The sequence below is a fragment of the Herpailurus yagouaroundi genome, unplaced genomic scaffold, assembly GCF_014898765.1.
Source record: "Herpailurus yagouaroundi ecotype Mexico unplaced genomic scaffold, PumYag 200, whole genome shotgun sequence".
Taxonomy (NCBI): domain Eukaryota; kingdom Metazoa; phylum Chordata; class Mammalia; order Carnivora; family Felidae; genus Herpailurus; species Herpailurus yagouaroundi.
Window position 1 is genome coordinate 61,762 of NW_024412431.1, and position 14,477 is coordinate 76,238.

General features: G+C 48.8%; 1 protein-coding gene across 1 annotated transcript in view; it reads left to right on the plus strand.

The window, feature by feature from the left end:
* VAV1 (vav guanine nucleotide exchange factor 1) overlaps window positions 1–8,534 on the plus strand; it is a 47,740-nt gene extending 39,206 nt beyond the window's left edge. The window contains exons 21-25 of the mRNA XM_040450170.1: window positions 1,628–1,744; window positions 3,222–3,309; window positions 5,105–5,219; window positions 6,411–6,562; window positions 8,228–8,534. Of these exons, the coding sequence (XP_040306104.1) occupies window positions 1,628–1,744; window positions 3,222–3,309; window positions 5,105–5,219; window positions 6,411–6,562; window positions 8,228–8,281 (526 nt within the window). The 3' untranslated portion in view covers window positions 8,282–8,534. The remainder of the gene's footprint in view (window positions 1–1,627; window positions 1,745–3,221; window positions 3,310–5,104; window positions 5,220–6,410; window positions 6,563–8,227) is intronic.
* Window positions 8,535–14,477: the final 5,943 nt, after the last annotated feature.

The window sequence follows — 14,477 nt, forward strand, 5'->3', positions numbered from 1 at the left end:
TATATATGATATATCATATATATAATTATATATATGATATATTATATAATATATTATATATATTATATATATAATATATTAATATATATTCTTTATGTTATATATTTACATTATGGCACAAATATATTTATATCCAGTGGCATTTACTACATTCACAAGGTTGGGTGGCCATCATCACTATAAGTCTAGAACATTCCATCCCCCCAAAGGAAACCCTGCCCCTGTGTGTGGTCACCCCCCTGCCTCCCCAGCCCCCAGCACCTTCCTCTGACCCCTTCCTGTCTGTGGATGTGCCTTTTCTGGACATTCCACACACGGCTCTCTTTTCTGAGCATCCTATGTTCGGGATCCGTCCACGAAGCGGTGCATGTCAGAGCCTTGCTCCCTTTCTGTCTGCTTTGGCAATCATTTTGACTTTTAAAAGTATTGCATTAAAATACTCCTTCCTTCATTTGCTATCTTTTACCTTGCTGGCGGAGTATTTTGGCTCCCGCTTCGCAGTTGGTCTCCGAGGCTAGTGTCTCAGCCCTCTCATCCAGCTTCTGTCCTGGTGGCCACAGAGACAGGCAAGGAGTGTGGATGCGGTAAATGCCCGTCCCAGTAATGCCAAATTCCAGAGTAAAGGGGAAAACGTCTGCTTTTCTATACTCACAGTCTCAGCCGAGCGTGTGGGTTTTTCCCCACATCTACGCAGTTCTACAATTCTCCCCTCTCGGCTGGCTGTCATGCAGTTCAGTTCGTTTGTGACGCTGCCCACCTAAAGATGACTGCAGTCCCCACCGGTTAGGGGTCGGTTCCCAGGAGACTGCCAATGTCCGGTCCAGGCTTCCAGGACTTCCCACCGACCGGCTGTAAATTAGAGGTTCCCACAACGTCGTCCCCAGTTTGCTAACACAAACTCCCAGAATGCAGGAAAATGGTTTACTTAGGAGATTACCAGTTCATTATAAAAGGGCATGTCAGGGATCCAGAATTCACGTCCCCTTCAAGGTCCTTCTAGGGGAACTAAGAATCAGACTGACACGACACAGAGTGAGAGGAGAAAAGTCAAATTGAATTTTGTGTGTGTGGGAACGCCACCCAGACGCTGAAATCCCAAGACAGTCGGGCAAACGGAGGCATGTACGTCATTCTGAACCAAGGAGAAGGGAGCAGCGGTGTGGGACTTTGAAAGGGAAGCAAGGCACTTCTCTGGAAGATGAAGAAGAGGAAATCTTTGGTACACATGTTTGCTGGGCCACTCAAAAGCCGTGGGTCACAGAAGATTTGATCAAACAGGACCTGCTAGGTTCCTCTGTGTCTGTGGTACTTCGTTCGTAGACTAATGGACGTGTCTGTGCTGACAGCTCTTTGCCCCCAGCAGGTGCTCTGTCCGAATCCGTTTGGGGCAGTTTCTTTTTTTTTTTTTTTTGGGCGGGGGGGGGGGGGGGGGGAAGATAAAGAGTTTTGATTGCTTTTTAACCCAAAATAGTCTTGACACCAAAGTGGCCCATTTTGGAGCAGCCCGCCCTGGGACTGTCACCTGCTGAAAAATCACAGGATGGGGGAAAGAGTGGCCTCAGTATGACAACGTGGGGGCTCAAGCATAGGGGCCGTGTGGACCTCTCTCCCTGATGTATCCTGACAGGTACGCTGGCCCCATGGAGCGCGCCGGGGCAGAAAGTATCCTCACCAACCGCTCGGATGGGACGTTCTTGGTGCGGCAGCGGGTGAAGGACTCAGCAGAATTTGCCATCAGCATTAAGTAACTCCTCCCACCCCTGACTCCCTGTAATTTGGGTGCTGCAGAAAGGAGCCTGGGAGGAAGGGAATGAACTATCCTGACAGCCATCTCTCACTGAGCCCTGTGGCGTCCTGGGTGTTTTTATCCGTCTTATTCCTTTTACTTGACTGACACCTACAAGAAAACGATATGCCTCCCAGACAATCTCCAAAAGGCATTTAGCTCATCCTAGTGAGAGGCAGAAATGCCACCTGGACCCAAGGCTAGTGGGTCCCTTCACTCATGTCTGTCTGTTGTGTGAGCTTCTCACTCACGGTGACTTGTTTCCTGGTTGGTTTTGTAATTTTGTCTTTTTTTTCCTTAAGTTTATTTATTTAGAGACAGAGAGAGAGAGAGAGAGAGAGAGAGTGTGTGGGGGAGGGGCTGAGCAAGAGGGAGAGAGAGAATCCCAAGCAGGCTCTGCACTGTCAGCACAGAGCCCGACACAGGGCTCTATCCCACGAACCGTGAGATCGTGACCTGAGCCAGAATCAAGAGTCGGATGCTTAACCAACTGAGCTGCCCAGGCGCCCCTGAAATTTTGTCTTGTGATCTCGGGTGGGGCTTTCCTGGTGGCAGTCTTCTGCTGCTTGGGTCTCCAGAGCTTTTGCATTTGTTTTCATTGGGGTCACCAACAGGTGGATTTGTTTTTAGGTTAATTCTTTAGCTTCCCAGGCTGTACCTGTGGTTTAAGTTCAAACACCAAAACCTGCATGAGGGCAGGTCTGAGGTTCTGAATTCACAAGGGTGACTTTTCTGTGTTGAGTCTGAGACAGACCTTTTTTATTGGCTGTCTGTGCGATGGGTGGTTTTTCTAGAGGATGTAGCATTTGACCGTCCAGGCTTATGGGGTGTAGGCAGGTCTCACTGCTAACTCCGCCTCCATGGACCCAGTAACTCATCCCATGTCTCTGTGGGGTCATCAAGGCATAAGATACTTGGTGACTAAGATAAACCAACCCTGTAGGGTAGCAGTTCATGCAAGAAGCTTGGTTTTTCGTTTCAACCTCATTTCTGGCCACTGGGAATGTCCCCTGCTTTTTTGAGAGCTCAGCATTTTTTTTCCTCATCATTTCTAGTTTTCTGTAGTCGGATTTTTGTTGTTGTTGTTGTTGTTATCTAGGTTTCCTTGTTGGCAGATGTGAATATCTCTTCCATGCCCTTACTGACCTGTGGTCTGCCATCTTGGTGGAAGGTCCTTCACCTTGGGGGAAGGATAGATCTCGTCTTCTCTGATATAGAACGTGTCTTTCTTTACAAGATCTTTGTGACTTCTTAACAACCCTCTGAATCAGGGAAGGTGATTCAGTGGTCTCGCCCTCCCTGAATTTGTCAAGATTGTGCCTTCCATGGTTGGGGGTGTATAGACTGGGGCTGACACCTGGCAGGGGACAGATGAGCTTGGGTCCCCAGCCTCAGGGCCCAGTGACCATCCGGGCCTCTCTCTCACTGCTTCCAGGTATAATGTTGAGGTCAAACACATTAAAATCATGACAGCAGAAGGATTGTACCGGATTACAGAGAAGAAGGCTTTCCGGGGGCTTACGGTAAGGGCCAATCTACCCTGTCCCCAGTCTCCCAGCATCGAGGCAGGGTCCTCCCTGAAGCTTCATCTTAGGACCCCCCCCCCCCACCTTCACACACTCTGAGAAGCCTCTCAAAGAACACTGTGGAACAACTGGCTTTCAACTCATTCCCCTGATGGCTGATGATGAATGGCAATGAGCATTTACTGAGCACTTAGTGAGTGCCAGACATGCTGTAGAAAGAACTCCAGTGTTCCCTTAAGTCACTGTGGGACATCCCATTTCACATGCAGGTGAAATCGATGTTTTGTCCTTACCTTGTGTCACAGAAGAGCATTGGTCTTGTTTCAAGACCTCATCTGTTCAATGATCTTTTCACTGAGAATTCAAATGCCTGTTTGGTGCCTTGTAATTTTGGGCAATCTTTTAGACATTTTAAGCCCATGGGTCTAAGACACACGGATGTTACCTACGGTCTGTGGATCCTTGCCGAGCTTTGGGTCCTCTGGTAGAACATCCAGAATTTTGCACATACCTGAATGTATTTTTCTTGGAGGCGAGGGTCTCAGATTTCACTCGATCCTCCAACGGATCCTTGGCTTCCTAAAAGGTTAGGGACTGTTAATTTATTCTACAATTTTTTTGCCTCCCCCAAACTTGTTTCTGAAAATTTTGCTCCTCATTTTTTTTTTTTTTATTTCTGAAAAATTTCCAAAAAGTTACTGGAATAGTGAGAGGAACATTCACGATCTTTCATGTACATTTACTAATTGTTACCTCTTTTGTGCCCTCTGTTAATCCCTCCCCGCCCCCTACACACATTTAATCTGCTGTATATAAGGGTAAGTTGCAGGTGTCAAGACCCTTCTTCAAAAAATACTTTAGCATGAATATCCATAAGAGCCAAGACATTCTGGTACCTCATCACAGTATCATTATTATACCCAGGAAGTTGAGCATTGCTGCAAAATTTATGTAATATGCAGTCCAATTTCCAAACTCTCTGATGGCCCCATATATATCTTTTATAGCTCTGTTTTTCCTCCAGGATATAATTAAGGATCACACATTGCATTTAGCTTTTGTCTCCTTAGTCTCTTTTCATTTGTAATAGTTTGTCAGTCTTTCTAAAATCTCTCTCTCTTTTTTCTTTTTTTTTTTTTTTTGGTCTTTCATAATACTGGCATTTTTGAAATCTAGAACTCCAAACCATGAGACATTTTGTTTTGTCTTAGCCACTACATTCTATTGCCCCTTTCCTCCAGGGGACTGTATTCTGGATCTGCCCTTTTCCAGATATGAGACCCTGGACAAGGAACTTGGCTTCTCTGTGACTCAGTTTCTCCATTTTTAAAATGGGGGAATCATGAATGTATTCCTTTCACGGTTATTAGGACATTCTGATGATGTGTGATCGCACACTGACCAGCACGTAGTAGGTGTTCAATAAACGGAATTATTATTCTTATTATAATAATTAATTATAAAAATAAGGTTCTTGATATCCATGGCGGGGGGGGGGGTTGATTTTGGTGAGCTGGGTATCAGGCAAGTTGATTATTTGTTAAATTTATTATCAAGTGAGTTGGCTGTTAAGAGAACCAGCTTTAGGCAATGTGATCTCTTCCCCATAAAACAGTCCTGGTTGCTCAGGAAGGGAATGAGCCCCCCGTCACGGGGAACAGTCCAGGAGTCACTTGCCAGGGAGGTCAGAAGAGGGATCTGCTGCACCCGAGGAGTTAGCTGTAACCGCTTCCAGCCCCGGCCCCTCATGGGCTGGCCCACTGGCAGAGCTTCCGTCCCTCTGTCCCTCCAGGAGCTGGTGGAATTTTACCAGCAAAATTCCCTGAAGGACTGCTTCAAGTCTCTGGACACCTGCCTGCAGTTCCCCTTCAAGGAGCCTGAGAGGAGAGCCATCAGCAAACCACCAGGTAGAGGTCAATATCAAGCGCTAATGAGTATCTGTAACCTTCTCCCACAAAAAGGCAAAATTGCCTCTCTCACCCATAGGTTCACTGACATTATCTGGGATGTTGGATACAGTGTGCTGTGAACTAAAATAATTACAACATATGCTTAAGGAACTTTTTCTTAACGATTGCATTTGACTTCTCAAATACAATATCAAGAATTATTTAGCCTGTGTCTGTATTTCTTGTTTTCCGTATTTTTCTTTATTTTTTAAATTCCTTACTCTGACCTACATTTCATTTTGCTGCAGTGCATCCTGAAGTTTCTGAATTCTTATACATCCAGAATTTTTTTTTTAAAAGAGGGATTTAAAAATTAATTATTGTGGGGCGCATGGGTGGCTCACTCAGTTGAGCGTCCGACTTCGGCTCAGGTCATGATCTCACGGTCTGTGGGTTCGAGCCCCGCGGCGGGCTCTGTGCTGACAGCTCGGAGCCTGGAGCCTGCTTCCGATCCTGTGTCTCCCTCTCTCTCTGCCCCTCCCCCACTCTCACTTTGTCTCACTCTGTCTCTCAAAAATAAATAAATGTACAAAAAATTTTTTTAATTAATTATTGTTAAAATATAACGTTTTTGAAAAAGCAGCAGCAACATAACATCAGGACTCCGATCCTTAATGGAAGATCCCCATCACCCAGTGAAATAAATGTATCTGTCTGCACATTGCTGATTTGCCCTGATGTACACACGGATCTCAGCACATTTGCAGAAATACTACAAAGTAGTTTTACATTCCACAGTGTTGCTTAATATTTTACTATGAAAAGTTTACTATGAAAAGCTCCCCCCCCCACCTCTTGTTCATCTTTCTTTTATTCCTCTTTTTATACCCTTGGTCCTCTTGAGGATAATTAATATTAACAGCGTAAAATGAATTTTTCCATAGCTTTCCTGTTTCTTTCATTATAGATATAGAGCAACCATTAAAAAAATACATAAATGGCATTATTTTCTAAATTTGGATACTGGTTGGGCTGGAAAGATGATTCCAGAAGTACAGTTGTGTCCTCTCAGGGCATCTAACCCTCTGCACAAAGAAGCATTGAGGGACTTTCCATCCTCCTGTTACCTTCCTGAAAGCAGACTGTCCCCAGATGGGGGGTGGGTATCTGCTCCAAGCCCTTTGCCCACTTCTGCTCTCCCCTACACAGCAGGAAGCACGAAGTATTTTGGTACAGCCAAAGCACGCTATGACTTCTGTGCCCGGGACCGATCAGAGCTGTCCCTCAAGGAGGGTGACATCATCAAGATCCTTAACAAGAAAGGTCAACAAGGCTGGTGGCGAGGGGAGATCTATGGCCGGGTGAGTTGGGGTGAATCTTGGCAGCCTGGGGAAAGGGCATGGGGGTGACCTGGCTATAGTGGAGGCGTGCTGGAATTGTGGAATGGAGCAGGTGGGGAGGTCTTCCCTGGTCAGAGGGGAGGAAAGGACATAAAGATTTCATTCCTTCACGTAACTTGCATTTATTTCCTGAAAGCCTACTATGTGTCGAGCATTCTTCTGGGTGCTGAGGAGACAAAAATGAGGGCTGTTCAGGCACTGTCCTCATGAAACTCCTAGTCTAGTGAAGAGAATAGACTTGTAACCAAGCAGGTACAATGCTGAGTGGTCAGGGTTGAGATGGGGAATCACAGGGCAGGATGGGAGCAGGTCAGAAGCACTTCAGAGAGGCCAAGGTTTTCCCTGAGGGATGAGTGAAGTTAGCCAGGTGAGAAGATCATAGAGGGGGTGGTGGGAAGTATTCCAGGCAGAGACCAGCATGTGCAAAGGCCCTGAGGTGAGAGAGTAGTTGGCATGTTTGGGGGACACAGAGGGAGGGATTTTTGTCTATCTTGTTAACTGCGGGGTCACCAGTGCCTGGAACAGCGTGTGACACATAAATATTGAATGCATGAAGAGGCATAATTGGAACTGACCACTCTTGCCTTTTGTGCTTTTTTGCCTGCTTGAATTCGGACTGTCAGGAGGGACCTCTAACAAATGAAGTTCGTTTCTACCTGGTTCTTATTTTTGTCTCACAAAGAGGGGGAGTCTGCTTTATTTAACCCATGAATTAATTCCTAGTCTCTAGAACACTGCCTCGCTTGTAATGGTTTCTCAAAAATATTTGTTGAATGATGATAAGGACACTGGTCAGGAGCTTATGTTCTACCGGGGGGGGGGGGGGGGAACATACATGAAAAAACAGCCTGGGTAATTGCTTAGGTGAACATTTTTTTTTTTTAAGAATTGTGGAAGGTAAGCTCAGTATGCAGTGGAGGGCAGTTGGGGTTTGAGAGAGCCTTTTGGGGGTATATGGGAAGGTGTGGGCTATGATGCATCCACCCATCCATCCACCCATCCATCCACCCATCCATCCATCCATCCATCCCACTACCTCTCTACTCATCCATCCATCCATCCACCCACCCACCCATCTACCCATCTGTGTCCCCACCCGCCCGTCCACGCATCCATCCATCCATCCATGTGTCTGTCCATCCATCCATCCATCCTTTTAAGAAATATTTATTAATCTCTTGTGTGCCAGAACTATTCTAGGCTCTTGGGAATCTAATGAATAATACAGACAGGAATCCCTGCCCTTGGGGAGCTCATGTGGTAGCGGGGGTATGGAGACAGACAACAAGCTAATAAATAAGTAACGTATATAATGAACAAGATGCTGACAAGTGCTATGGAGAAAAATAAGGCCAAGAATAGGGATAAGGGGTGTTGAGGTGGGTGGGGTTTGCAGTTTTAAATGAGGTCAGGAAGACCTTATGAATAGGGTGACATATGATAGAGAGCTCTCTGGAAGGCGGGGTGAGGGGGGTCAGCCACGTATACCTCTGGGAGATGTACTTTCTGAGGTAGAAGGTGTGGCAGGTGCAAAGGTCCTGAGGTGAGAGGGAACCTGCCCGGTGGGTTGGGGAACAACGGGGAACGTGCAGAGGCTGTCCTAACCACTTCCTCCTCTCTCTCCAGGTTGGCTGGTTCCCCTCCAACTACGTGGAGGAAGATTACTCTGAATACTGCTGAGCTTGGCGCACTGGCCAAGAGACGAGAAACTCCAGGCTCTGAGCCCAGGATGAGCAGGCAGCAGGGCCAGGGGGCTGTGACAGGTCCCAGCGGGCTGAGCACCGGTATGGATGGTGGAGGGCCAGCGTCCAGCTGGCAGGGCTCCTGGGATGATGCTCTGCCACGGTTAATTTATAACACACCGATTTCCTCCTGGGGCCCCTCGAGAAGGCGGGGCTCGAGGCAACAGCTTTTAATAAAATGTTGAAAGGAAGGACTGTAGTTGTTCAGGATGACAGGGAAGGGTGGGAGAGGACACGGGGACACCGATGAAAGCCCTCTCCCCGATCCCTGCCTCCCAGCTTTATCATCTTACCGTGCCACTTAAAATAAGACCCGACGAAGGAAATGGGGCCCCCATGAGGCAGGGAAGAATTTTACACTCACAGATTCCAGATCACAACAAGTGTTAACTCTGCTTTGTTTTTGCCTGTGCTGGACCTTCACTACTCTCCGATTCTGCTAAGAGGTGGAGACCTCGTGTTAGTCCGTTTCCCCCCAAGATTCCAGGGCCTTTGGCACTGGGGTGTTGGGCAGACAGCTGGTATATGGAGGTTCCCTATCTCACTGCCATCTGCAGACAGATGTCTTTGCTTTTGCTTCACCTCTGTTTCCTCTACGTCTTCCGTGTCTCTCTTGGCACACGCAAGACATCTGGCCGTTTGTCCGGAAATGCCGAGTGGAACCACTGTACTTCTTGGTTTATCTGCAATAGTCCTGGTGTAGTTATTAATCACGACCCTTTTCATTCTTCAAAGGGTCCTGGTTTGGGTGACAGATTGTATGGTCACTGTCTTCGGTTGGGCTTTTCCAGAAGCAGTGCCTGAGACAAGGATTTGGGTGCGCAAAGTTAATCCGGCAGGTGATCCCAGGAAGTAGCCAGAAGGGAGAGAGAAGGGAGAAGGGAAAAGGCAGGAGGCAGTACAGGGAGCCCTGATGGGCAGGTGACAACTGTGGCCTTTGGGGGCTTACTCTTGTTGGGGATCCCTGGAGGTCTGCGTAGGCCATGCGTTGCAGTTGAAGGACAAAGAGCTGGGGTGGGTGTTCGCCAACGTCTATCAGTCATTGATCGAGAACAGCTTGTATCTAGGCGGTGCGTGTGCTGCTGGCTGGAGGACCACAGGTGTTTCTGGAGCTGCTGACCTGTTGGATATTGTCAGTACTGAGGAACTGTGGGTGGGGTGCTCACAGTGCCTGCGTGCAGCCATCCCTACCCAACAGGTGCCATGTGCAGGGTGCGGGGGAACGTCTGCAGGGCTTGCTAAACCCTGGGTTCCATAGGGCTCCAGGGAACCTTCTTCCTCCCGTATCACCCTGAAGCCACCTAAACAGGGGTGTGCGGATAGGATACAGGGATGCTTCTCTGGACCTGTTTCTTCTCCCCCACCTTGGGGAGCCACGAACTATCTTGTTGCAGGAAAAGTAGCTTCAGCGTGGTGAATGCTCTTCCACATACATGGCCAGATTTTTTTTTCTTTTAATTTTTAGACTTACTTAAAAAAAATTGTGGCAACATTTACATCATATAAAATTAACCACCCTAACCAGTTTTACGTGCACCATCCAGTACTGTGGTGTATATTAATTGTGCAAGCAATCTCCAGAATTTTTCATCTTGCAAAATGAAAACCCTGTCTCCTTTAAGCAACAACTCCCCAGTCCTTCCTCCCTCCAGCCCCTAGAACCCGCTATGGCCAGACTTTTATCAGGAATCCTTTGGGGCTTAGATTTTTTTTTATATGTATATCTCTAAGTTTTATTTATTTATTTATTTATTTATTTTCAATAGATGAAGTTTATTGTCAAATTGGTTTCCATACAACACCCAGTGCCAGTGCTCATCCCAAAAGGTGCCCTCCTCAATACCCATCACCCACCCTCCCCTCCCTCCCACCCCCCATCAACCCTCAGTTTGTTCTCAGTTTTTAAGAGTCTCTTATGCTTTGGCTCTCTTCCACGCTAACCTCTTTTTTTCCTTCCCCTCCCCTGGGGCTTAGATTTTTGAGGCTCAAAAGCCAAGATGCAAAATCTCTAAAAAAGGCTTTTGAAGTTTTTTTTAAATGTTTTATTATTTATTTTTGAGAGAGAGAGAGACAGAGCATGAGTGGAGGAGGGGCAGAGAGAGAGGGAGACACAGAATGAGAAGCAGGTTCCAGGCTCCGAGCTGTCAGCACAGAGCCCGACACGGGGCTCGAACTCACAAACCATGAGATCGTGACCTGAGCCGAAGCCGGACGCTCAACCGACTGAGCCACCCAGGCGCCCCACTAAAAGAGGCTTTTGAAACTCAAAAGCCAAAAAGCTGTTTGGGTTTTTTGTAACTCTCCTGAAGGTTGCAGAAATAACCCTTTGGAGGCTGGGGAAGGGCCATGGGCTATATGTTGATTTGGGGGGAAATAGTTAATACTTCTGACTGTTACCCGCTGCACACTAATAACAGAGGCAGCCCGTGGAGCTGCATGGCCAGGACTCCGGGGAGATCCTCAGGTCAGTTTTGGTCCTGGAAGATTAGCTGTAACACTTTGGGAAAGTGACTTCACTTCTCTGAACTAGAGGAAGATGAGAAGTCACCTGTCCGAGGGTGTAGACTTGTCCAGCGATGAAGTGCAAAGCCACCCTCTTACCCATCACTCCAGCGGCTGGTGGGAACCGTAGATTTCCTAGTTCTGTCTTCAAGCAGAGGAAACCAGGGCCCAGACACCTGTGCACACCTGGCCAGGTGCGGGATCTGGACACTGGAGTCTGGAAGCATCTTCTGTGTTTGAAGAACCATGTGGCTGGAAAGGGGATATTGGAGTCACAGAGGTCAGGACCATGTGGGGGTTTTCTGCCCTCCCCCATGACTCATCCCCTGAGCCACGCCATGAATTTGCTTAAGGTGGCTACCTGGGCTAATTCAATGGTGTTGATGAGGTTGAGGTTATGAACTTGTTCTTGGAGGTCCTAAGCATCACCGTCCTCCAGCCACAGGCTGAGCTTCGACCCCCAGTGATGCCTTGGGCTCCCACCCCAGACCTGGGGGTCTTTACGGTACAAGCTGTAAAGTCAGTCACTTTAGGCCACGTGTTCTGCAGTAACGAGTGACTTTCCAATCTCCGTGTCTTACAAACAACTCCTTGATGTGTTAGCGTCGACTGTGCTGAAGAAGTTTCCGGAAGGAGAAGACCCTGTTTGAGACATACCAGGCTCAGGATACACGAGGCTCATGGCAGGAAGGAAGGAGAGATGTCAGGACCACTCAGTGGCTCTCAGAGTTTCTTCTGGAGAATGGAAGAGCCACTTCCTTGTGCACCGCGCTGGCTAAAGCAGGTTGAACAACTAAGAGTGACGTTAACAGGGCAGGAATGTTTAATCCTCACACAGAGAGAGGTGTGAGTATTTGGAGCAAAGCGAGAATCGACCAGAGAGACCTTTAAATCATTCATTCATGATTCCTTCACTTGTGTTTGTGTTAAGCAGTTCATGACACCTGCTGTTATGGGGTAACCTACATCCCCTCCCAAATCAGGAGCTGACGTCCTAAGCAGGACCTCAGAATGTGACTGTATTTGGAGATAAAGTGTTTATAGTGGTGACTGAATCAAAACAAAGTCGTTAGGGTGGGCCCTAATCCAATGTGACCTGTGTCCTTGGAAGTATGGGGACACAGACGTTCACGGATCATCGGTGAACCAAGGAGAGCAACCCCCAGAGAGAACCAAGCCAGCTGACATTTGATCTTGGACTTCGGGCCTCTGTGAGACAACACGCCCCCGTTGCACAAGCTGGCCTGTCTGTGGCACTTTGTTACGGCAGCCTGAGCAAACGCGTACACCGGCTTTGTGCCCTGTGACCGAATCGGGCACAGACCTGCCTGCGAAGTGCATACGATCTAACAGGGACTCTTCATCAGCTAGGTGATCAGAACACACAGTGACGTGTTTCATACTGAGGGACGCGAGGGGTTATGGGAAAAGAGACAGACATAGCTCATCCAGTCTTGGGGTGAGGGGATGGTCAGGGAGGGCTTCCTGGAGGAGGGAACATCTAGGGTGGTACCTGAACAATGAGCTGGAGTATTTAAGAAAAATGCAGGGACATTTCTTAAGGGAGAGGTGCAAGTGAGGGTGTGCTTTGTGGATTCTGGGAACTGGTTTGCTTTTCTTAGGAGGGAAGGGAGAGAGCGGGGCTGGAGTTAAGTGTCAAGCTGAGCCCAGGTCAGGCCCGGTGTAGGACCTATCTTCTTACGTGTCCCCCAGAGGGGCCAGGCAAGGAGAGCCTGTGGCTGGCTTCCTGAAGACACGTGCCGGAGGAGGTGGTGAGGATGAGGGGCCTCAGGTGAGCCCCGGAGGGGCCTGCTGATGGTTGGGGAGCTGGGTTCGAGGGCACAGCTCTCATCCCCTCTGCTGGTGCAGAAAGGTTACACACAGCAGCCCCCCAATGTCCTGGTTCTCTAATGCTGGCAATCAATTGCGTCTGGCTGCCTGGGGATGCATACACACACTTGTGCACGAGTGCACACACACACACACACACACACACACTCTATCAGCTTGTTTGGGCTGCTGTAACTAAGCACACAGACGGGGTGGCTTAAACAACAGAAATTTACTGTCTCAGTTCTGGAGGCCGGAAGTCCAAGATCAAGGGGGTGCTCGGTCCGGAGATGCCCGAGGATTTGTTCCAGGCACCTCTCTGAGCTTCTGGAAGCTTCTTGGGTCACGGCCGCACAACCCAGTGTTCACATGCCATCCTGCCTGTGTGCATGTCTGTGTCCAAAGTTCTTTTTCTTATGGGGACACCAGTCAGGCTGGATTAGGGGCCCACCCTGCCTCCAGAAGGACCTCAACTTAACTTGTTATATCCGCAAAGACCCTATTTCCACATAAGGTCATGTTCTGAGGTGCTGGGGGGCTCAGGGCTTCACCATGTGGATTTGGGGGAGGATGTAATTCTGTCCGTATCACAGACGTGACGTGTACACGAAGGGCCTCCCAAAGAAACCCCGCAGCATCGGGACAAAAGCACATACAGATGGTCGGGAAGAAACACAGCCCCCAAATACACACAAGCGGCCGATTATACGCGGACGCACAGGTGGACACAGCCAGACACAAAGCTTTTGCCCGCGTGCAACTGCAGACAGACTGGTCCAGACACACGGAGGCGCAGTGATGCTCCCCACACCGCAGCAGGCCAGCAGACCCCAGACCCAAATGCTCCTGCAAACTCGTCAAACACAGACTGAAAACTAGGACCACACACAGATACAACACTACCACCACGCTGTGTCCACAGGCAATCCCGCGCGCGCGCACACACGTGCATATGTAAGGCTGCTGTATACAGACGTGGAGACACGTCTCGGAGGCTCAGCCAGACAAGCCCAACCCTGGAAATCCACACCCTCAAGTAGACTCGTTCGTGCGCCCTCTCCTGGGCACTCACAGACTCAGATGGAGACATCCGTACGTGAAGTTGGTGGCGGCAGACCTCAGACACAGGCGGGCAGCCCCTGGATCGGGCAGAAACATCTAGAAAGGCAAGACCCACGACCTGGAGGCATTTCCGCAGCAGAAGGCTGCAAAGTAAGGCCAAGCTTGCCCCCTGGTGGACGGTGGCAGTACTGTCTCGACCTGCTCTGCCGACCTGGGTGCCTGCTTGGGGAAGGGAGGAGACAGCAGGGAAAGAATGTGTGTGTGAGTGTGTCTGTGTGTGTACCTGCACATGTGTGCTTGTCCACAAGCCCGTCTGTATGAGCCCAGATTTGGGCACCACCAGGGGCTCCTGATGCTTTTGGCTTCACAGCTGATTAGCCTCGTCATGCTGCCTAATGACACCCCTATTCCTTCCCCCAAAGCCACAGGGAAGGACATGACGCCCGGAGGTCTTAATATCAGGGTCTTCCTGGATACAAGTGCTCCCAGCCTCCAGAGGCCAGAATGGGGCCAGAGCGAGAAATACAGATGGAAGGGCCTAGAGGGGCAAGGGGAGGTTGGATCTGGGGTCTTTGAGGGGTATGTTCATGTTTGTACTGTTAAGAAGGTGGTGAAATGTCTTGTAGGTGGAAGGGACTCTAATCAGAACCTTTTACTGTGGTCTCAAGGCCCTTCCCATTTCTCTAATCCCTTCCAGGGGCTTCCACTTGGGCTGTTGAGTCAGTACCTTGTTATCTTCT